At 45.5% G+C, this 25,156-nt stretch overlaps 1 protein-coding gene across 1 annotated transcript in view; it reads right to left on the bottom strand.

Annotated features, from left to right (window-relative positions):
* Positions 1–25,156, bottom strand: part of LOC122790608 — a 1,229,598-nt gene that overhangs the window by 506,930 nt on the left and 697,512 nt on the right. Inside the window, exon 11 of the mRNA XM_044058134.1 lies at positions 21,908–22,000. Within this exon, the coding sequence (XP_043914069.1) occupies positions 21,908–22,000 (93 nt within the window). The remainder of the gene's footprint in view (positions 1–21,907; positions 22,001–25,156) is intronic.

Here is a 25,156-nt window from a genome sequence, read left to right as displayed (position 1 = left end):
GAGCTGTCCTGACTGATGCGTCAAAAGGTCCGGAACTTGGTCCAGGAACCAGGGACCCTCCAATGCATATTTGTGAAGAAAGGGGAACCAGACTTGACTAGGCCAGTATGGGGCGATTAGAATCATTTTGCTTTCCAAGCGAATCGCCTTCTGAATCACCTTGGGGAGAAGAGGAACCGGTGGGAAGGCGTATAGGAGGCCGGAGGGCCAAGCTTGGGCCAGAGCATCCTTGGGGATATCCCCCGGAACTGGGGTGAGAGAGAACTACTGCTGGCATTTTGCATTGAGGGGAGTTGCGAAAAGGTCGCAACATGGAGCTCCCCATCTCGTGAAAATCTGTGTTACCACTCTGTTGTTCAAGGACCATTCGTGAGGGGAGAGAATAGTCCTGCTCAGTCTGTCGGCTATCACATTTGATCTCCCCGGAATGTGTGTTGCCGCTAGAAAATGTTTGGTAGCAATCGCCCAATCCCATACTTTCATGGCCTCTCTGCAAAGGGGGTAAGACCTGGTCCCTCCTTGCTTGTTCAAGTACCAGACTACCGACATGTTGTCGGACTGATTGGCAATCGTACCCTGGGGGAGGTGATCGTTCAGTGCTTGCAACGTTAAAAGCACCGCCCTCATTTCCAGGATATTGATGTGGAGGAGACTGAGTGCCACGTGCCTTGGACCGACCTGCCCAGATAATGCCCCCCCCCCACCCTGTCTGGGAGGCGTCCGTAGTCAACGTGGCCGAGGGGGATGGGGGGACGAAGGGACGCCCCTGATCCAGGTTGGAGGAAAGAAGCCATTAACGAAGATCCTGTTTGCATGTCTGATCAAAATGTGGTGACTGAGGGGAAGGTCTTGATAAGACCACTGGACTGAGAGGAGCCACTGGAGTAACCTCATATGCAACCTTGCCAAGGGGACGAGAAGAATGGTGGCTGACATGGAACCCAACAGCTGAAGGACCATTCTCGCTGGAGCGCGACGTCTGAGGAGTAACGCCCGAACCTGAGACTGCAATGTTGCTATCCTTTCTGCAGGAAGATAGACTCGCATCTGCCTTGAGTCTATTTCTGCACCAATAAACAGAATACGCTGTGATGGCAGAAATACGGATTTTGTCCAATTGAAGGCGATTCCTAAGGAGTTGCCTAGGGAGATAGTGGCTGCTAGAGTTTTTAAGAGTAGATGCCTGGAGGTGGCAGTTTGGAGCCAGTCGTCTAGGTATGGAAACACCTGGAATCCTAGACTTCTCAGGTGAGCAGTCACCAATGCCAAACATTTGGTGAACACCCTGGGGGCTGTGGTGAGACCAAAGGGCAGTTCACGGAACTGGAAATGACTGTCTCCTAGGCTGAAGCGCAAGTGTCTCCTTGAAGCCTGATCTATCAGAATGTGATAATAGGCGTCTGAGATCTATGGAGCACATCCAAACACCCTTCAACAGAGGGAGAATGGTTTGCAAGGTGACCATCTGGAATTTGGACGTTTTCACTGATCGTTTTAACCTGCTGAGATCCAAAATGGGCCTCAAGTCCCTGGTCTTTTTTGGTACCAAAAAGAATCTTGAGTAAGTCCCTGATCCGGCCTGATCTGCAGGGACAGGTTGGAGGACTCCTTTTTGAAGCAGCTTTGAAATTTCGATGGCTGCCAGATCCCGTTGACTGGGTGGCGGGTCCGGGATTCTTTGGGATGGTGGGGGGGGTTGAGAGAAGGGAATGGTGCAACCTCCGGCGATGATTCTGAGCACCCATTGGTCCTGAGTGATACTTTCCCAGGCCTTTAGGTGCCTCGAAAAACAACCGACTGGCTCCGGAGCTGCACAGTCTGGCACTCCTTCAGGGATGCTGGAAGGAGGAGGAGCCACGAAAGGACTCGCGGTCTCCAGTGTTGTAGGGGCCTCCGCCTCTGGGACGGAGTCTCCCTGAAAAATTTCCCCTTCCTCTGCCTCTAGAAGGGGAATCGCTCTGCTGCGACAGTAAGGCTTTTGAGACTTACGGAACCACATTTTCCCTCCTCTTCGAGCCTTGGGATAAGGTCTGAAGGGAGTGGAAAACCGGGCCCCTACAGCAGTTAAAGTCTTACCCTCCTGTTCGCAGCGAGTCAAAGTGTCCTTAACCTTGGGTCCAAACAGGGAGGACCCATCGAAGGGGGCGTCGGCAAAGGAAGACTTAAAGGCCTCCGCAAAGTGACACAGGCGTAGCCAGGCTTGTCTCAGTTGAGCAACACCTGTGCCCGCCGCTCTGCTCGCTCCTTTGGCTGCATACGAAATGAGCCTCATGGACGAGTTGGATAGGGAGGACAGGGTAGCCAACTGGGAGTTAACAGTCTGGGCTAACTGCTCAGGTAAGTTACCGGAGAGAGTATCTTAAAGCTCCTTGACCAGATCCCTCTGCAGTCTCGTAAAATGTGTCAAGTAGTTCAGAGACATTAATGTAAAGGTTGCTGAAGCAAGGGTGCGCTTCCCGTACAGATCCATGCTCCTAGACTCATTAGGAGGATGGACGGACGTTGAAGCCTCTGCCACATGTTGTTGGGTGGCAGATGCCACCACCAAGGCATCTACAGCCACACCTTTGGAAAGAAAGTCCTTATCAGGGGGTGCCGAAAGGAATTTATTGGGGCGAGCTGGCACCGGTTCAACAGAGTCCGGGTGTTCCCACGCCCTTAGAGAGATCAAATCCAGGAGCTCATCGAAGGGCGGAGACACCCAGGAGGCGGAGGGCTGAGCCCTGAAGGCCTTGAGGAACACAGACTCCTCAGCAGAAGGGGGTTTGGACTGCCAGTTGCCTCGTTGCTTAAGGATTTCCAAGATGTCCACAAAGGATACATCATCCGAGGACGACTTGGGGGACCCCTCTGCATCATCGAGGTCAATATCCAAGGTGAGAGACTCATCAGGGGAGTCTACGTGCTTCCTCTTGCACTGTCTCTTCCTCGGGGGTTCCTCCGAAGACGTTTCGGAGGGACCTCCCGGAAGAAGGGAACCCCCGATGGGGGTAACCTCAGGCCCAAGGGCTCCGCTGTCATGAGACAGGGGGATTGCAAAGGAACCAGTCTCCATGCCAAGGGAAGGTGGTGGTGAGATGGTAGAAGTGGCCAGGGAGGATTTGGCCAAGGCACTCCTCATGGCCTTGAAGGCAGGACTCCAGAGTCCTGGGAAGGTTCAACCCCCGAGGCCACAACAGCAGTCGGAACTCCCGCCGCCGACGCACCGAGAGAGGCTCGGAACCGAAAGGATCAGTCCCGAAGCGTCCCCCCCGGGGCCGACAGAGGAGGTCCACGTACCAAACACTGTCCCGAAGGGCGGGGTTGGAGTTAGGGTTGGAACCGACCAGACAACCTCCACCGGCTCCACCAACACAGACTCCAACTGCGCCGAAGCTGCTGGAGGAGGAATCGAGATGGCGGGGTGGGAAACCGGCTCCGGAGCAGACTGGGCTGGAGCTGAGATCAACTTTTAAAAGACCGGAGACTGAAAAAGCCTTTGAAGCACCCTGTCTACATCAGAATCAGACATCCTAGACGACCGAGAAGAGACCGACCGGGTCCGAGTCGACTTCTCCGCCGGCTCCGAAAGACTGGGGGACCGGCTCCGTATGGTTTCGTGAAGTATCGGCGCCGAGGGAGATTTCACTACCACTGCAATTTCCCTCGGAGCCTATGTGGACTTCGGCACCGAAGGGGAAGAATCTGAGCGGGCAACCTTCATCGGCTCCGCAGGCAGTGGAGTCGATGGAGATGACTCGCCTCTCGGCTCCGAAACCAGAGGAGTCGAGGCTGGAGACATCGAGGCAGACCGTTCCGCCCTCGGCTCCGAAGTCAGTGGAGCAGACGGAGAAGCCTGCCTTGACTTTTTTGCTGCCGGATCAGACAGGCTGGTCGGACCGAAGATTTTTTCTTCCTCGACGGGGAAGATGGGGCTTCCTCAAAGGAAGGGGTAATAAGCCCTTTCAAAATCAACTTATTTTTCCTCTCTGAGCATGCGAGAGGAAAAAGTGTGGCAAACACTACAGGATTCCTGGAGGTGCTTCGGCCCCAAACAGTATACACAGAGAATGGTCGTCCGTAATGGACATTTTATAATTGCATTTAGAACATTTTTTAAATCCTGATAGCCTATGTTCTTTCGACATGGCTATCTGCTTCGACACTGAACTTCAAAGAGAAAACTAAACACGTAGGCTAGGGCAAGGACCCTCTAACTTAAACGGGATCACTTACCACCAACAAAAATAATACAATTTTACCACAATTTTCAACTACACAGTCACAGAATAAGTAGCTGTTTAACAGTTCTAAGGCGCGTGGGCTAGGGCAAGGCCCCTCTAACTTAAACGGGATCGCCCGTTTACTGTAAAAAAAAAAATACAATTTTTCCACAAAATTTTTAAAGTACACAGTCACACAACAGTAAGTAGCTGTTAAAACAGCTTTTGGGTAAGTTTTAGCGAAGTCTGACAGAAAAATAATCACCAAGAGGCACTTAGCTCAGCCAAGTCCGAGACCACGTCTATGCTGTAGAAGCGGCAAACGAGATCTGGGGAAGCAGTAGTGGTGCATCCTGGGATATGAGGTAACTCAGCCAATATGAGACTTCGTTCTAATGTATAGCGTGCCGAGTTGGAGCCGAGGATCGGCTCCAAACCCATCTGTAGAGAATGTAGATGAGATAGGATCACATTACATCTTATGTTTTGTGAACGTATGAACTGAGCTCCAAGTAGCAGCTTCAAAAATGTCTCTGGTAGGAACCCCTCTGAGAAAGGCTGCAGAAGTAGAAGCAGCCCTGGTGGAATGGGATCTGAGCTCTTGGGCACAGGTTTACCATGGTGCATGTAGCAGAAACTAATACAATGGCTTATCCATTTTGAAATGGTCTGCTTTGATATAGCCTTCCCCTCTGTTCCTGCAGCAAATGTCACCAGTAGTTGCTCAGACTTTCTTAGAGATTTTGTTTAAGTAGAATCTTAGTTGTCTGTGTACATCGAATGAATGCAGAATTCGCTCCCCCTTGTTCTGCGGATTTGGGAAAAAAAAGTTGGCAGGTGAATGGTCTGGTCAAGAGCCTCACTGGATATTACCTTAGGCATAAAAGAATGATTGGTCCCGACGGCCACCCTGTCAGAGTAAAAGGTAATTAAAGGCTCCACTGCCATGAGAGCCTGTAGTTCTGAAACCCTTCTAGCTGAAGTGACTGCTAAAAGAAAGGAGTCTTCCAAGAAAGAAATTTTACGTCTGCAGTAGTTCTTAAATTTTTGGCCCCTGTGAGGTACTGCTTTAGCAGGGGATGAGAAAAAAGAGGCTCTGTGTTGTAATGATCTAAGATGGCAGAGGCATTGATTTTTATAGAAAAAAAGATAGGCCCTTGTGAAGCACCTCAGTTAAATATTGCAAGATCTGAGGAATATTGGGCATTGCTGTGTTTATTCCTTTTGCTTGGTTCCAAGCACAATCTCTTCCATTTATCAGCATAAGATTTTCTAGTACTAGGCATTCTAGCCTCCAAAATGACACCCATCAAAGGTTTACTGAGAGATGTGATTGGTGAAATTAGTTGATTAGCCATGCTACAAGATTCAGAGTTTGGAGCAGAGTGTGCAGAATTTGATAGTTCTGCTGAGACAATAGATGAAGTGTGAGGAAAGTACCACGGAGGAAGGTGTGACATTCCTTAGAAGCAGGTACCAGTGTTGGCGAGGCCAGTCCGGAGCAATCAGAATCATTTTTGGTTTTTCCTGTCTGACTTTTAATAAGACCTTTGAGAGCAGAGGCAGAGAAGGAAAGGCATAAACGGATAGGTTTTTCCAGCTGAAGGATGGAGTATCCACTTTCCAAGCTTTTTTGTGATGAGTTTTTGTGCAGAATTTGTCCAAACTGATAGTTTTGGGGAGAGGCAAAGATCTATGTCTGGGATCCCCCATTTTCTTGTCAACATGCTGAAGATTTGTGGATCCAGTTTCCATTTTCCATTCATGTGGGCTCATAAGATTTCTGCTTAGGTCGTCTGCCAGAGTATTTTGCTTTCCTGGCAGGAATTGAGCTTGAAGATGTATTTGGTAAGTCAAGGCTGTGTTCCACAAGGCCATGGCTAGTCTGCAAAGGGGGTAGGAATGTGTACCCCCCCTCCTGCTTGTTTATGTACCACATAACTGTGGTGTTGGTCTTTATCAGTAGTTGTCCTGGATGAAGCAAGTCCTTGAAGGCTGTCAGTATTCTGAACAGCTAGCAATTCTTTCTGGTTGATATGCAGATGCATTTGATTTGGCCTCCATTCGCCCTGAATGCATCTCCCTGCCAGATGGGCCCCCCAAGCATAGTCTGATGAGTCTGTAGTCAGGGTTTGGGTGGCAAAGGGTGGGAGTGAATGACAAGTCCCTTGTTTTGGTGACATGCCTCTGCCCACCAATGGAACTCCTGTTGCAGGCAGGGAATGAGAGAAATCATTGTTTCCAGACTGACAATGTTGACTCCATAAATTTTTTTAGGTACCATTGAAGTTTCCTCATATGCAGTCTTGCATATGGAATTAGTAGAATGCAGGATGTCATGAACCCCAAAGCCTGCAGAATTTGTCTTGCAGATAGCTGGGTTTTTGTTGCAACTTGTTTGAAGTATGTTAACTGAATTTGTCTGGCGTGAGGTACGCCATCTGGGCAGTTGTATTCAAGCTTGCACCCAGGAATGTAATTTGAGAGGGTACCAGTTGTGATTTATTTTTGTTTATGGTGTACCCTAGGCATGTTAGCCTTTTTACAAACGCCAGATGTTGGAGCATCCTTGTCCTCTGCCTGAGACAATCATCCAGATATTGGTAAATTTGAATGTTTGTCTGCAAAACGCAATTACTGGTGACAGGCACTTTGTGAAGACCCTGGGTGCAGTAGAGAAGTCAAAGGGCAGTGCAGAGAATTGGTAATTCAAATAGCCTGCTTTGAAGCGGAGGTATCTTCTGCAAGATTCCCTGATTGGGATATGCAGGTATGCTTCTGAAGTCTAGAGTTACCAACCAGGCATCCTTGCCTAGCATAGACAGTAGCTATTGCAGAGTCAGCATATTGAATTTTGGAATGTCCAGGAAAGTGTTTAGAATGGATAAGTCCAGAATTGGACGCCATGATTTGTCTTTTCTGGGTACCAGGAAAAGTCTTGAATAAAAACCTTGCCCTTTTTCCTTTTCTGGTATTGGATGAATAGCCCCCATATCCATGAGGGACATGATTGGGCCTCTGCCCACTGATTTGGGGGCAGATATGGCCATCCATTGGGAATTGGCAACGTGTGGAAATTAAATCTGTATCCCTGGGATACTATATTTAAGTCCCACTTGTCCTGGGTAGTTAGATGTCAATTTTGAGCATGAAGTGCTAGTCCCCCCCCAAAGGGGCTGCCAAAAGATAAGTGCTTGGAAATGGTAAAGGAAAGTCATGGAGACTGTTTACCGTAGGGTGGTGTGCTTTGCTACCTCCTGATTTGGAGGTGGAGGCACCCCATTGTTTGGCCCTATAAGATCCTTGTTTCTGAAACCTGACTGAAACCTGGAGCCTTTGGAGAGTCTGGGTTTGACCTGAGCGGCTCTGCTGGACACTGGAAAGGACCAATTCTTAAGTAGGCCAGTGCCTACTGAACCTGGGTGGCTGCACTTGCAAGAAATCTTTTACAGTTTGCATAGATTTAGCTTAGTCTTCCATCTTTTTTAAAACCTCTTCTGCCTTATTACCAAACAGACTGTCCTGCTGTAAAGGAGCACCCAACAATTTAGCTTTAACATGACCAGGCAGATTTTTGCTCCTTGAGCCAAGCATGCCTTATCACAGATCCAGTTATGGCGGCCCTGCAAGAGGCCTCCAAGGAATCAAAACCACATAGCAAAGTATGCTTTCTGACTTGTTCAGCTGAAAGCAATAAATCCTATAACACTATTTTCCACACAATCAGAAACCAACATCATTTTCTGTTTTAGTAAGACCATGACATGCTGTTGATATTTAAGCATATGAAGTTGGCGGTTTAAAGCCCTGACTGCCAGGGTTGCAGATGTATAAACCTTCTTATCCCATCTATCCAGCGCCCTGGAGTTTCTTTCTGAAGGGGTAGGATTTTTGGCTGTAGAAGCCTTAACACCCTTGCGACACTGAGAAATATAGTTTCAGGGTCAGCAGCAGGATTTTTGAAAAGAAATTTGTGGGAGTCAGGAACTCTATCTGTCTGGCTTACTAGGAGCCAGAGGCAGGGAATCGGGAGCCATGCTGGATTCTGAAAAAACATCAATGTCTAAAACAGGAGGTAAAGCCACAGGCCTATGCTGAGGAAGAAGAAAATCCCTAAGCCTCTTGGATTCTGAAAAGTCCCAACTCTCCCAACGAAAATGTTCCCTTAAGGTATGCAGTCTCTCCGAAAGAGAAATCCTCAGGAGGAGAAGCAGAAGGGATGGAGTCCTCTGCGTCAGAGTCCTCATAAGGTGGACTAGAAAATTCCGGATCAGAAGAAATGGAAACCTGATCTGAAGATTCATAATCAGTACCTTGCCTAGGCCTCTTAGCAGGGGGGGTTGGGAACCCCTGATCAAGGTAATTAAATCCTCAGCCATTTTGATAATTTGTTTTTTAGGCATAGGGGCCTGAGCACATGGCTCATGCATCGGTTTATTAGACACAGAATTAGGTTTTGGCCTTATTTTTGATGGCGTCTGTTTAATATACAAAGGTTGAGGCCTGAAAACACCCTCAGAAGCCGGTGCCTGCTCAGCGGCTCCGGACCCATCCAAGGGAGACACATCCACGGGTTCAATACTTGTAGAATCTCGCGGCATACCGGACTCTGAATGGGTCTCAGTAAAGGCCTGCGACTCAAATGTAGCAGGCATCAGGGGCTGCGAAAGCACCTCACTGAGTACCGGCGACTGGCTTAGAAGCTTCTTCTGTTGTGGACCTAAACTGTCTTTTTCCTTGCGTTTTGTGAATTCCAATAGTCGGATTGCTAACCGGTGACATTTCAGTATAGCTAAATCTTGAACCAAAGTATTTAGAAGCAAAAATATACCGATGCTTAAAGTACAGTTTTGTACCTACCATAAATGTAGATGTTAGTGCGCTAATACAGCTGCAGTCATAACAGATGGGTTTTCCTGCTGTCAGGCGGGTCCTCGGTCGGCCGAATTCCAAAGTCTAGGTCCGGCGTCTGTTTTTGTCGCTTCCTCCCTGACGTCAGTGCGACAGGGGTACAAAAGAACCAGCCAACGCCATTTTCTTCAGTTTTTCTTGCCCCAGATGTCAGGGGCCCCCAGAAGGAAGGCAATACATAAATTTGTAATAATGCAATGCAATATAATCAAAAAACAGTAGTTGCAAGCAAATACACCATAAATGAATACCCCAATCAAGTTGTATGAGGAGGAGTTAGCCATTAGGCCTGTCCCAAGTGGGGAAGGAGGGAGGGAAACCTGGACTGCAGCCGTATTAGCACTCGAACATCTACATTTATGGTAGGTACAAAACTGTACTATGTTAATCGTGCATACAGCTGCAGTCATAACAGATGGGTAGAATCCCAAAGCTAAAAAAGGGGTGGTAGGCACTAGGTGGAACTAGGAGGAGCCAGGATGCGCTGCAAGACTGCAGTGGCAAAGCCTGCTCTAGATTTGGAGTATAATGGTAGGTGATAGTGCTTGGAGAAGGTATGTACAGAACTCCAAGTGGCTGCTTCCAAAATATCCTTGGTAGGAACCCCCCTGAGGAAAGCTGCAGAGGTAGCTGTGGCCCTTGTGGAGTGAGATCTGATGCCTGCAGGTACAGTTTTACCATGAAAAGAGTAACAAAAGCGTATGCAGTGGGCTATCCATTTTGAGATTGTCTGTTTGGAAATTGGCTTCCCCTTGAGCTCCTGTAGCATAGGACACAAGAGTTGCTCTGATTTTCTGAAAGGCTTTGTTCTGTCCAAATAGTAACGCAGCTGTCTGTGGATGTCCAAGGAATGTAGTAGTCTCTCCCCTTTGTTTTGAGGATTAGGGTAAAAGGTAGGTAAGTGGATAGCCTGATTCAAAGCTACCCTGGATACTACCTTTGGCATAAAGGACGGATTGGTTCGTAAGGAAACTGTCCTGATGGAAAATGATGAAAGGCTGCACAGCCATGAGGGCTTGTAGTTCCGACACCCTGCGAGCTGAGGTGATAGCCAGAAGGAAGGCTGTTTTCCAGGACAAATATTGCAGTTCTGTTGAGGCAGCTGGCTCAAAAGGAGGCAAGGTCAGTTTTTTTAGAATGAAACTGAGGTCCCAAGCAGGTACTGGTCGTTTCCTTGGGGGTTTTATATTCTTAGCCCCTCTGAGGAACTGTCTTAAGAGGGGGTGAGAGAATAGAGGAGGATCAGTGTTGTATTCTGCAGAAATGGCTGAGGCATGGATTTTGGAGGAGGAGAATGAAAGTCCACTGCTTAGCAGCTCAGCTAGATACTGTAATATTTGAGGTAAATTCAGTTTTCCAGGATTCTGACCCTTTTTCTCATTCCAGGCGCAAAACCGTATACATTTTGTGGAGTAAGCTTTTCTAGTAGAAGGCCTTCTGGCCTCCAAAATGACATCCTGCACCTCCTTGGAGAGTAGGGTCTGTTGTGAAATTAAGGAATCTTCCATGCCGCCAGATTGAGTGTTTTCAGCTGACTGAAGAGTTTTGAAGTTGTGCTGAGTCAGAAGAGGCATTAGAGGTAGTATCCATGGTGGGGAATGCGTCAGGCTCCTCAGGAGTGGGTACCCGTGTTGTCTTGGCCAGTCTGGAGCAATGAGAATCATCTTTGGTCTGTCTGCTCTGGTTTTTAATAGAATTTTGGGCAGCAGAGGAAGAGTTGGAAAGGCAAACTCTCATTGTTGTCCAACTGAAAGTGTGTCCACTCTCCAGGCCTGTGGATGAAAGGTCCTTGAGCAGAATTTTGCCAATTGGTGATTTCTGTGGGAGGCAGAGAGATCTAGGTCTGGCCTTCCCCATGCTTGAATTATCTCTGTAAAAACTTGAGGATGCAACTTCCATTCGTGTGGATCTGTCATTTCTGCTTAGGTTGTCTGCCAGCGTGTTTTCCTTGCTTGGCAAGTACTGTGCTTGAAGTTCGATTTGTAATTCCAGAGCCATGTTCCAAAGAGACATGGCCAGCCTGCATAGGGGGTATGAACGGGTTCCTCCCTATGTACCACATTACTGTGGTGTTGTCTGTCCTTATCAATAGCTGACCTGGATGCAGAAGGTTTTTGAAAGCTATAATAGCATGCATTACGGCTAGCATTTCCTTTTGATTGATGTGTAGGTGCTTTTCTTTTTGGGACCATTTGCCCTGAATGCACTGCTTTGTCATGTGCGCCCCCCAGGCATAGTCTGAGTCGTCTGCTGTGATGACTTTATTTGCTTGAGGCTTGCAGAATGGGAGAACTGTGTTTCTTTGGCATGCTTGAGCCCACCACAGTAATTCCTTTTGAAGACATGGAATCAGTATTAATGTTTCCAAACTGTGGCTGTGTTGAGACCATAGGTTTTTCAGGTACCACTGAAGTTTCCTCATATGCAGCTTTGCACATGGGATTAGTAGGATGCAAGATGCCATGAATCCCAGAGCCTGTAGGATTTTCCTTGCAGTCAGCCTGGTGAAATTTGCTAGTTTTCTGAAGTATTGAGTTAGTTGCCCCGGTTTCTCTGGCGTGAGGTAGGCCATCTGGGTGTTTGTGTCCAAGTTGGCACCCAGGAAAATTATTGTTTGAGAGGTTATTAGCCTTGATTTCTTTTTGTTGACCGTGTATCCCAGAGAATTCAACAACATTATTACAAAAGCCAGATGTTTCAGAAGTATGTGCTTGCTGTCCGCTTGGATCAGGCAATCGTCCAAATATGGGTATATTTGTATCCCTTGAAGTCTGCAGTAGGCAATTACTGATGCCAGGCATTTCGTGAACACTCTGGGCGCAGTAGATAAGCCAAAGGGCAATACAGAGAATTGATAATGGGTTGAACCTGCAAGAAATCTGAGGTATCTTCTGCAATCTTGTCCGATTGGGACATGCAGGTATGCCTCCTTGAGGTCCAATGTTACCAGCCAAGACTCCTTGCCCAGCATGGGAAGAAGCATCTTGAATTTTGGCACGAGTAAAAATGTGTTTAGGATGGATAGGTCCAAAATAGGTCTCCAATCTTTTCCCTTCCTTGGTACCAGGAATAGTCTGGAGTAAAATCCTTGACCCTGTTCTTGTACAGGTACCTCTTGAATAGCTTTCATGTCAATGAGATCTGAAACTTGTTTTTGTGCCTCTGCCCTTTGATTGTGTGGCAGGTTTGGCATGCCTCATTTTTGGAAGAGTGTGAAAGTGGAATCTGTAGCCTCTGTCTATAATGTCCAGGATCCATTTGTCTTTTGTGACAATATGCCAACTTTTTGAAAATAATGCCAGTTTTCCACCTAAAGGTGCTGCCATTTGAGTCTTGCTTGGCATGCAAAGGGGAAAGTCATTGGGACTGCTTTCTGAATGGCTGTGAACTATCCTCACCACCCCTTTGTGTAGGTGCTTGCCATTGTCTGCCTCTAAACGATCCTTGAGATTGCCCTCTGCCCCTCGGGCGCCTGTATCTACCTCTTTGGGGTCTGTCCGTGGCTGGAAAGGACCAATTTTTGGAAGGCCAATTTCTACTGAAACGTGGAGGTTGTACATGTAGGAAATCTTTCACTGTTTGCACTGATTTTGCCTTTTCCTCCATTTTCCTTAATACCTCCTCAGCTTTAACACCAAACAATACATCTTTTTGCAGAGGGGCATCTAGTAATTTAGCTTTGACATGATCTGGTAAGATTTGCTCTTTGAGCCAGGCATGTCTACATATGACTGATCCTGTAACAGCAGCTCTACATGAGGCCTCTAAAGCATCAAAACCACATTGCAAGGTATGTTTACCCACTTGTTCTGCACTATGTATCAAATCCTGCAACTCCTTCAAGTCTGGTTGTTCAGGTTGTGACATTTTGCTTCTCAACCGTGATAACAAAAGCTGTTGGTACTTTAACATATGGAACTGACAATTTAATGCCCTCATGGTTAAGGTGGCAGAGGTGTATACCTTCCCCCCCCCCCACCTTTCTAAAGCTCTGGAATCTTTCTGAAGGTAATGGATTTTTAGCAGTGGAGGCCTTAATTCCCTTGGAACCTTGTGAGACAGTTTCTGGGTCAGCCGCATGGCTTTTGTATAGAAATTGGTGTGAGTCAGGAACCCGGTAATACCCGTTGGGCTTGACTGGGGCCGGAGGTAAAGAGTCTGGGTTAAGGCAGGCCTCCGAATACACAGTCTAGAATGTCTAAGACAGGAGGTATAGCCACAGGCCTGTGCTGAGGGAGCAAGAGAAAATCCTTAAGCCTTTTCTTGGAGTCAGAGTACTCTTGGCCTTCCCAGTGGAAGTGTTCCCTCAAGGTATGCAAGGTTTCCCCAAAAGAGTAATCCTCAGGGGGGGGGGATGGAGGGAATGGACTCCTCTGCATCAGAATCTTCAAAAGGGGAGTATGAATGTTCCTGGTCATCAGAATGTTCTGAAATAATGGAGGCCTGATCCGAGGAGGCTGATTCTTCCTCCACTCTGGGCCATTTGGGGGGTTTGAGAACCCTTGATAAGAGTAATCAAATCCTCAGCCATTTTGAGCATCTGCTTTTTAGGCATGGGGCCTTGAGAAGGGCCCTGTGGAGCTAGTCTTTTAGTATGCATGGCTGCTTTAGACTTAGTGAAAGCCTTGATGGAAAAAAGAAGAGGAAGGCCTGAAGACACCTTGAGAGGTGGCAGACCTGTCTAAACTCTGAGTTTCACCGCCATGAGTGGCTTCGGTATCTGTAGTCGGGGTGTGGGCCTTAGAGCCTGCAACCTCGGGCACAGTAGACACCGCCAATGAAGTGTCGTCGGTAGTCAGGGGCTGCGTAGGCGCCTCACTGAGAACCGGACCACCTGTAGTCTGCTTTGGCGTGGTGTCGGTAGAAGCCGTGGACCTTGTATGTCAGTCCTTATCTTTGCGTCTTTTACTCAAAACTGGAGTCTGAGTATCCGACCTAATGTAATTAATTTTTTTGCCAAAATAGTGTTGGGTGAACTCCGCCCAATGCTTAATAGTGTGCGTCTGTTGAATGTAGCACAAAAACTACAGGCAGAGACGTTGCGGTCTGGGCCTAAGCAAGGAATGCAGAGGGAATGAAAATCCTTACGCGGTATTTGCTTCCCACATGAAATACAATTATTAACTTTGTCTGACATCGGTCAGAGGCAAGAAAAGTTTCCCCAACGGGGTACTTAGCTGTCAAAAAGACTTCAGTTGAAAAATATTCGTAATCCCAGGAGCTGGCCGACCGGCACTTGCGAACTGCTTCGGGCACCGCGTGGCAAGAAAGACTGAAGAAAATGGCGTCGGCTGGTTCTTTTGTACCCCTGTCGCACTGACTTCAGGCAGGAAGCGTCTACAACCGACACCGGACCTAGACCTTGGAATTCGGCTGACCGAGGACCCGCCTGACGGCAGGAAAACCCATCTGTTATGACTGCAGCTGTATGCACGATAATCAGTGCATTGGTTAAATTTAGTACAAAACCGACAGCAAGGCATGTTGTGATCAGGGCCTAGGCAAGGAATACTGTATAAATGAAAATCCTTATGAGGTATTTGCTTCCCACAAGTAATACAATTATTAACTTTTACTGACATCGGTAAGGAACAAGAAAAAGTTTCCCCAAAGGGGTACTTGGCTTTAGTTTGAAGACTTCGGTTCTGAAACTCTAAAACAAAAATTTCAGGAGTTGGCCGATCGGCACTTGCGAACTGCTTCTGCTTAGGGCACCGTGCAGCAAGAAAGACTGATTAAAATGGCGTTGGCTGCATGTTTTATACCCCTGACGTCATGGAAGAGGAGACGGCAACCAATGCAGGACGCAAGACTTTGTTATTCAGGCCATCTGAGGGCAACCTGTCAGCAGATTACCCAAATGTAATGACTGAAACAGTGAAACAGGAAGAACATCACCAAATTCTAAAGGAAAAAACATTGTGATACAGTGAATAAAAAAGTTCCATAAAGGTGCATTTATCTAGTCACTTTTAGCCATATCTCTAGGCCAATGTCAGAGTGTGGTACACTCGTGATCAAATTAGCCAGAAAGCTAAGGATGGCACAGGCAAACACCACCTATATACTAGGCATATGATGTTAAACAGATGTCAGCCCATCCATGCTAAAAGACTGCTCAATTCTGAAATTCAACTGAGACTGCAAAAGTGATGCACATTAAGCATATCAGGGTGTCAAAGTGATGCACATTAAGCATATCAGGGTGTCAACAGCAAAACATCCGCTGTGGTGCGATAGCGTTGTTGCCTCACAGCAAGAGGTTCTCCCGTTCGATTCTCGGCTGGAGTGCAGCGAGTGCCTTCTGTATGGAGTTTGCATGTCCTCCCCACAGTTGGGTGGGCGTTTGAAACACATGCGTAAATGGGCGTGCCTTCGGTGAAGGTTGAATGTCAAGCTGATACCTCAGTGTTCGTGAAAATCTGCCAATCATTAGTGGACCGGAGTTCCGCTATGGCGACCCCTAACCGGGAAAAGCCAAAAGACAACAGGGTGTCAACAGCAAAGTTGCACTTTGCCAAGGCTAATCATGTCATTTAAGCCTTCAAAACACCCAGCACACAATGTTATGCTGGTCACTAGTTTTAGAAGTACTGCACCACTGACTGACCAAATGCAAGACGAATACATGTCCAGGTCTTGTGTAGGAAGAATCCAGATTGAGCAGTCTTGTGGGATTTTACTTCAATGTGACTTCATACTTAGTATATTTAAGAAGCAGGGTTGGGGGGGGGGGGGGCTGCCCCTTCAAAGAAATGTTTTTTTTTTTTCACTTAGCCTTGGACTGGAGTTGACTGAATCCAGAATATGATTGATGTTCTGCAGCTCTGAACTGTCAAAACCAGGTAGTACTGCATGTTATACTGTTTCAACATTTTAAAGACGCTTACATCTACACTGGTTTGGACAACCAGAAAGCAGTTCACATGAAGACATGGACAGCCCTTGGCCTCAGTCAAACTTCTGGTGCTAGATAAAGCCCAGACATATCGGACTCTATAAAGCACTGTTCTTTAGAAGTGCACAATACTTCCAGGGAGGAAGACTGACAATATACTAAAGGCAAGAACTTAATAGCAAAAAATTAGTTGTGCAGAATCTTACCATAACCATAGATGTCATCCTCTTCCATGTTGCAGAATTCTAAACATGAGGGATCCTCCTACCTCAGGAGACCCAAACATCTAGCCTATATACGAAAGCTTAGCCTGGCCACTGCATGGTGCATGCGACGTCACACGTAGGTACCATAAACCATGGTCCATAAATGTGACGTTCGCACGCATAAACTCAGAACTGAATGCTCCACTCAAATAGTCCAAGGAAAGCTGATTAGGATGTCTTCCAGATATGGAAAGATGCCTGAATATGAAGGAAATGCCTTGGAGTGGCTTGAGGGATAGAAATACCGCAACATGGAAGAGGACATTATGGTTATGGTAAGATTTTACACAACTATTCTATGTCCTTCTATTCTCATGTTGCAGTACTCTAAACATGAGAGTACCAAAGCTCACTATGGGTGGTGGCAGAACAACCTTTTAGGAAACCATGCAGGACTGCTTTAGCAAAACCTGCACTAGTCTTGGAGATGCAGTCCAACTTGTAGTGTTTAGTGAAAGTGTGGACCGAAGACAATGTGGCCTCCTCTAGGATAGTGGCACTATCTAAACCTTTAAAAAATGCCCCTGAGGAGGCCATAGCCCTGGTAGAGTGGGCCCTCACAGTGCAGGGAAGGTGCTTGCCATGGAAAAAGTAGCTGAAGGTAATAGTTTTGGAAATCCACGAAGAAATACTTTGGTCCTTTGGGGGATGTGGGACACCTTTAGTGGATTTTTCTTTCCAAGTCATGAAATACCCTTTTTCCACTATTGACAAGATCAAGCTGTCTGACGTGATATGTTGTCACGGGGGGTGGGGGGGGGGGGGAGATGGTGGTGGGCAGAAAGGGGAAGATTGTTGGTAGGAGTGAGAATCACACATTGTTGGGCCCGTCAGGAAAGGGTCTAGGAGTAGACTGGGGAAAGGTATGTCTGGCAGAGGATGATGTCCTGGCATCTTTCCTTTGCTTCGAACAGAGTGGTGCGGAGGCCTTCCTGACAAAATTGGGCTTGGCAGGGTAGTTTCACTGAAATTTTGGCACTTAAAGATGGTTGAGGTCCTGCAACTCCTTGCTTTTCTCTTTCAGAGCTTTAAAAAGCTCTGCTGACTCTTTACCAAAAAGAAAAGTCTCAAGTGGAGCATCCATGACTTTGCTCTTAGAATCATCAGGCAGAGTTTGTTACCTAAGCCAGGAATACCACCAAAGAACAGAAGCAGAGGCAGCTGACCTAGACGATGCTTCTGCAGCATCATAGCTGTATTTTATGGAGTGCCTCGAAACATGAGCAGCTAAAGAAAGGATAGAGGCCACCTGTGCCTTGTTCGAGGAATCAGGAGCAGCATTAAGTTGGTTTAAGGCCTGGGAAATAAGAACCAGAGCACATGTCATCATACGAGTTTGATAGTTGATGCCTCTGAAGGCCAAGGGAGAATAGATGTAAATTTTCTTTCCTAACCTGTCCATTTTGCTGTCCTTACTGATGAAAGCAAAGAGGGGATCTGTCTGGACTGCTTATCTGGTGCGACAACTCAAGTAGGATCTGCCAAGGTGGGGATTAATGAGGAATTTACAGTTGTCCGGTACTTTATACAGCCTGTCTGGTCTCTTGGGTGCAGGTGGCAGAGAATCAGGAGCTTTGGAGATGCGGCAAAGGCAACCACAAAGTATGCAGGGAAGACTGGCAGGATGGCTGAGGGAGACTGAGATTCCATATGGAAAAGCTCATATCTTTTTTGAACCTCTGTCATTTGGGTGGAATCCCACTTGAAATACTCGTTCATTTTGGTTGTTTCCCCAAACTTAACGTCTTCTGGTGAGGAGTCACCTTCTAGGGAGCCCTCTTCTGGTGAGCAGTATCCTACGGGGAGGCTAGCTGAGAAGTCAGAGAGGGACTCAGAAGATGGAGGAAAATTCCTCTTCTGGAGTTTGAGGAGAGGGGACCAAGGATGCAGGTCTGGGACTCAAGTCTGGTAGAGCAGATGGGGTCTGTGAAGTAGCAGGCCTGAGGGCCATGAAGGCTTGGAAAAGGGATTGTGAAAATATTTGCCAAACTGGGACACCTTCAGAAGAATCAGACAAGTGCTCAGTTTTTTGCTTATTTTGAGTGAGGGTGTTCTACGTCCAGACTAAGTAGGAGGCCTAGGATCCAATGAAATGGGAGGAATAGAGGGATACTCCTCAGAAATGGAAGCTGGCAAAGGGTGTCCAGGCAAACCTGCCCCTCCCATCGGAAATTGATGTCAGAATAACCCCAGTGGACGTGCCGGTCAGAGAAACTAGAGTGGCGTCCAAAATGGAACCTGCCATAGTCACAGACGCCAGATGTACCTCAGCCCCTAAATCAGCAGTTGGCAAGATGTCCAAATCAAGAGTCACAGGCCATGAAACTTTGGCCTTTTTCTTAGGCAGTTTGGCCAACACATCGGGTGTCATTTCCATACCCAAAGCTAGTCTTTTTAGATGTTGGTTCTCTATAAAAAAAAAGAGAAAGGGCTGTTAGATGGCTGTATAGGGTCTTTGAACAAACTGGCAAATTGAGCAGGATTTATAGTGGTGGGAAGGCCCTATGCAAAACAGAGAGGTTGAGAGTGTGTGGGATTTGACGTCCACACTTACAATTTCCCTTTCTAGATGACATGAAAGGAATCTGCTAACAATTAAGCAAATGACAGCAACCAGAACTTGAGAAAAAGGTAAAGGTTCCCAACGGGGTACTTAACTTTTTAGACTGCTTTGGTGGGGAGCAGAATGATTGAGCAGACGTTCAACTGGTGGCAGAGAAGTTCTGAGGTCTGTGCATGCGGACGTTACATTTATGGCCCATGGTTTACGGCACGTGACATCCCATGCACCGTGCAGCAGCAAGGCTAAGCATTTGTATATAGGCCAGACGTTTGTGTCACCTCAAGCAGAGAATCCCGCAGGTTTAGAATGCTGCAAGAGGACATCAGTAGAATACAATATACCTGTTACAAGGGCAAGATAAAACCTCACATTGGTATCTAATGCAGGGAAAAATGATGCAGGTTTCTCTCCCTTTACTACCTGGCGTCATACTGACATTCACAGTGTAGGGAAGAGATCAGCTCTACTTTGGGGACAGCCAAAATTATGATCTGTTGTATGTGCAGACATCTGCCTACAGCTAATTCATAATCTTGGGATGAAATATTAGTTTCCCCGAGAAAAACATTCCAGAAATATTAAAGTCAAAATGCTTAAGGCAAAGCTATAAAGCTCAATATGTATTAACAGTAGACAACCATTCTATGCTTTATTTGCAGTTGTTTAACCAGGATAGTCCATTGGGCCCAAGGAACCAGTTTTCAATGGAGTCCTAGGGAGAAAAGCTCCGCATACAGATTATACAAAGATTAAGTTCCACACATAGATTACATGAAGATTACAGAGAGAAACATTATACAATTTCAGGTTATAATCAGGTCAAATATATTTTAATCAAAAGTAATAAATGTAATAGTATTTAAAGTAGAATTTTTTTTTTTTTTTTTTTATTACTAGTGGGATAGGTAGTAAGGAATTTAGGAATAAGTAAGGAATTATAGGGATAGGTAGTTAGATGCAGTAGGCTAAGAGATTGCTGGGTATAAGTAAGGAAATTATATACTACAAGCAAGCTTGAATTCACTATCTGGGATTTGTAAGAAGGGGAAGAGAAGAAGAGTGGAGAGTAGGTTATGGGGGATGGGAGCAGGAGCATTGCCATGTTGACGTTAGATGAGAATGAAGTAGTTTTTTAAAGTATGGGAGGCTAGTGGTTGTACGAATGGAGGGGGGTAGGGAGTTCCATAAGCATGCTAGTGAGGAGGACAGGAGGTTTTGTCCTGGGGTGCGGAGGGGTCTGTAAACCTCAATAAGGTTTTGATTGTTTTATCTTAGAAGTCTTTGGGTGTGGTGCATTTTAAAAGGTAGTTGAGAGGGAGGGACAGAGGTATGGTTGGAATGAGTTTATGAACATAGGTAAGCTGAGTGTAGGAAAGGTAGTTGGGAAGTTCTAGCCAGTTGAGTTTGTGAAGAGGTACACAGTGATGGGTTGAGGATTTGTTGCTGGTGGCAAATCTGGCTATTTTATTGTAGCAAGAGGACAGTTTGGTTTTGAGAGATGATTGTAGGTTTGTTAGAAGAGGGGCACCATAGAGAAGGGAGGGAAGGAGAAATGTGGTAGAAAGAGTACGTTTTGTAGTTGAGGTGAGGAACCGATTATGTCGGTAGAGCATGCCGAGTTTTTGATGAGTTTTTTTTATGTTTAGTAGCAGATGGGAGTTGAAATTAAGCTGGTCATCGACTTGGACTCCTAGTAAGTTTGGTTTCAGATACCAGCTCAAGAGGTGTGTTATTTTGGCTGGTGATGGAGAATAAATTCCTGTCAAAGTTATTAGTTTTAGAGGGAGTAAATATCATTAGTTTAGTTTTAGCAGCATTAAGTGCTAGATGGTTGTCTTTCATCCACTGTTCAGTGGAGAAGGCATCTTGAGTAAGTTTTAAAAGGGTTGGGATGGATGAGGCAGCACAGATAATTGTGGAATCTGCATATTGAATAATGTTTGCAAGAGGGATAGTGTGGAAAAAGTCATTAATGAAAATATTGAAGAGGAGGGGGCCCAGTATAGAACCTTGTGTGACACCTGTGGGGATGTTGAGAAAGGAGGAGGTGGCTTTCTTCCACTTGACAGCTTGTTGCCTATTAGAGACAGCTGGTAAACCAAGTAAGGGATGATAATGTAAGGTTTAGTTTAGATAGTTTAGTAACAAGTTATGACAGATAGTGTCAAAGGCTTTAGAAAGATCGAGTAGGATGGTAGAAACAGTGAGGCCAGAATCTCTAGCTTTATTCACAGTTTCTAGGAAGGATAGGAGGGCTGTCATGGTACTGTGATGGGGTCTGAATCCATGTTGGGTAGGAGTTAATAGGTTATCTAAGAGATGGGGAAGGAGTTAAAGATAGATACATTTCTCTAGGATTTTTGAAATGGGAGAGGATGGCGATGGGACGGAAGTTGGTGATATTAGTATTAGTTCCACCTTTCTGGGGAGGAATGATGTAAGCTTTTTTCCAAATTTGGGGAACATTGCCTTCTTGGATGGAACGGTTGATTAGGATACTGATAGGAAGAGCAATGGCTTCAGCAGCTATGCTGAGGAAGTATGAGGGAATGTTATCAGGGGCATTGGTGCATGGTTTTAGTTTCTGTAGGAGTTTTTTATGGTGGAAGTAGGAATCATTTTAATGTGGAAGGCTGGGGGTTGAGAGGGTGGGGGATCAGAGAAAGAAGATGGAGGGGGAGCTGGGTGAGGAGAAGTGGAAGTAGTTGGTTGATTATTTAAGAGGAAGTAAGTTTGGAAATAGAATCTATGAAAAAAAAAGAGATACAAACCAAATTCAGAAAAGAAATTGTTAGCATGAGGAACACTTCAGTGTACAAGGAATAAAATATGAGAGAGAGGAAACATAAGACAACTCCAGTAAGTAAACTGAGGTTTCGAATAAAATAAGGTTTTGTTTGAGAAGTCATTAGCAGGAAAGAAATTTTACAGCAGAAAGATGTGTTGTACTCAAATGCGCTTTCTGTACTAGATGGTCACTCTGCAATAATGTCAATACAGAATACCTACTAAGGCTGACCAACTACATCAGCTTCAGAACGATAAAAAGCAACTTAAAAGTCCTTACTTTTTTTCCAGTCTGGTTTCAGTTTTTTGCTAGATTCATCTTCGGAATCATTATCACACGGCCTTTTCACAGGTGACGAAGATGTTGATACTCCTGTCCAAGACAAGAAAATATTCACTCTTGAAAGGATACAATTACAGCATCTACACTTCTGATAAAAAATCTGGAAAGCACTAAAACAGGTACTAGTCCCTTTAAAATTACATAGAAAAAGGGAAATTGTTGGAACAATCCATGCAGAAAAACGTTTTTAAAGGAATGAGGTTTAAGAGACTGCAGGAACTGGTTTGATTTTATTGTACAGTATATACATGTATGTTTATAAATCTAAACTTAATATGGTTTGATTACCTTTAGATAAATCGAAATTTGTCAAGTAATTCAATAAAGGTGTTTAAAAAATCTGGAAAGCAAGTTCTATGAATAGAACGTTACACAAGTAAAAAAATTAATTTAAATTGCAGGTTATGAGCAACATTAAAGTAAGGACGTAAAATCGGATAAACTACACAAGCAAATAAAACCAATTATGGAAGTGCCACTACTGCCTCACTAACTGTACATTCAACATGCTTGAAATGTCGTGGTTTGATGGTCTGAAAGCCTGACTTTTGTTGCATCTTACTCTGAACACGTGTACATTTCATTAGCAAACTGCACAGAATCATCAGCAAATACTATAAACTGTCTTACCAGCAAAGGTAATTTCACTACATAAAATGTGATAAAGTACTAATTATCACAATTCACTTATAAATAGGACTTCACTGACACTCCTCTGAAAGGCATGTTCTGCTAATCAATTTCAATTGCTATTTTATATTTTGCTTTATGTATACAAAAAAGATCAGTCTTCCTGAAATATGTATTTGCTTTTCACCACAATGGCAAATGCTTGCTCAGGAATGTCTGAGCCCTCCTGAAGCATTTGGTCAACTTTACATAGGTCAGCCAATACAGGAATGTGACAACCATTAGTGCCTAAAAAGGCTAACATCCACTACATCAATACAACCCAGAGAGTAATGGAATGATGCCTCAAATTCACATCATGCATTCACTAAACTTCATACAAAAGTGACACTAACGGGGGGGGGGGGGGGGGGGGGTATGTCACACAAATGATCTCATCTTTCAACATAAATTTAGTTGAAAAAGGTCAGTTGTTGCTTACAATGCAATTTTCTATGCATAAAAATGTAAAACCCCCAACATTTTTTTTCCTTTAAACACAGATTGTGCATTCTATTGCAACATCCATTCTGGCAATCACACTTCAACATACCAATATGTGACCCACACCACCAAGCAAGGGATTACCTACCTAATTGGACAAATCTATAAATACTTGGGAGTAAAGACATTTGCCTTTCACTGATCCCCAAATGGATTTTGGCACCATTTTTAAACACCAACAAAGTAGATCAACTAGAGTACACTTACACACACAAACTACGTGGCCATGGTAGCCACACGAACACATCCAGCAGTACAATTCTACTTATAAAGTTGAAAACTGTATGTCAGTGCAGTACAGGGGTAAAGCATTTACCACACACCAGGTGACCAGAATAAAATCATTAGTTTACGTGCTCTACAGTAAAGGTAAAAGGACAGGCATGCCCCCCCCCCCCCCCCCGACTTGGCCCTGACCAGATTATGGTGCTGCACTAGAGACAGGAAGCATGTCAGGATAAGGAAAGCCAGTGCAGGAAGTGAGCATGACTACCCTACCCAAGGTGGTGAGTACAGCCCTTGGTGCAAAAGGACAGCACATGTGACAAGAGTATTGGCAGTCCCAGGACTGATAATGTACACATCACCAGGAAAGAGGTTAGGCCATTCATAGCAAAAAAGGCCCTAAGCCAGGATGCTGTCAAGGACACAAGCAGCTATGAATGTCATCCCAGTTGACCTAGGGATTTCCCACCACATGGGGGATTATCCAGTAGGTACAGGGGAGTATACACGTTTGCATGTGTGTGTAAACACAAATTTAAGTTTACCTTTGATTATAAATATATAAAACCACAAAGACCACCCAACTCAACTTACTTTAAAACTTAAGTTACAACTATATACATGACCTCTTACAAGGCAAGAGATCATTTAAGCTGCCCTACTGAGAGGGGGTTCTTCTTGGTTAATCAGTTAATGGACTCATTTTCAAACAAAATTCAACACTGAGCCCAGAATTCAGAGGTACACATGCTGTAGGTCAGTGGACTATCATGACATATGCAAACTAAAAGTGCACCCAACCCAAAGTCAACCATCAGTAACTCTTGCTTAGAAATAATAGTGTTAATACTCCTGCAACTGCTTGGCTTAAGTCCAAGAGCAAATAAAGTCTGAGTAGGGGGGTTATAAACAGGAAGCTCTATGCCAACCACTGTAACTATCTTATGAAGCGTGTTCCTAAAGGAAAAAACACCCTGTTATGGAAATACAAAGATAAAACCCATTCAGATTTACAGGTTGGAACAGAAGAAATCTGACTCGCATAAACGAGTTCATCTGCTTCATAGACAGGGGTACTTGAATCCACAGCAGGTTTCACCCTTCTCTTTTTGGAAAGGGTCCCAGACACCTTGGATGTTTCCAGAACTGGCAGCTTAGATTTAAAAACGTGAAATCCCAAGCCACCTGGAATAGTTGCAGGGAAGAAGCCTGGAAAGTGGAAGGGACCACAGCACTTAATGACCTAGGCATAGGCAAGTTGGCTAGCACTAGTCTCCTGTGCTTTGTATTTTGTGGCTTCAGACATCACCTTGAGTTGTGGGCAGGCAGCAAGACCTCGATCCAGCCCACAGGAACATGATTTCAAGCAAATACTATGTGAATACTGCCCTTCCCCCTTTGGTACAGTGCACACGTGCTTTCAACACTGAAACCATATTGATATCATAAGGCATGACCAGCTTCCCTATTCAGAAAACATTTGCAGCAGTGATGGTACCACATCTGCATGTCTGCAGACTGGTCTCACAAAAGGCCTCAGCCAAGACAGACTCCAAGGTGCATACAAAGTCACTGGATGCACTCAATGGAACATCTTTTATCCCCCAGCACTTCATCCTTTATTTTTTTGTCGAGTGTCTTTAGGTTGGAGACCACCTGGAAAGTGGTCACAGTGGCTTGGAACCAGGAACATGTTCCTTGGCTCACTGCAAACTTCTGGGGAGATTCTGCTCTCTTCCTAATTGTCCTGTGTGTGAAGTCAGCACAGTGTCGACAGTCATCCATGCC

This window comes from Protopterus annectens, chromosome 16.part0, assembly GCF_019279795.1.
Source record: "Protopterus annectens isolate FY-2018-M chromosome 16.part0, PAN1.0, whole genome shotgun sequence".
Taxonomy (NCBI): domain Eukaryota; kingdom Metazoa; phylum Chordata; order Ceratodontiformes; family Protopteridae; genus Protopterus; species Protopterus annectens.
This window is presented reverse-complemented; position numbering and strand designations above follow the sequence as displayed.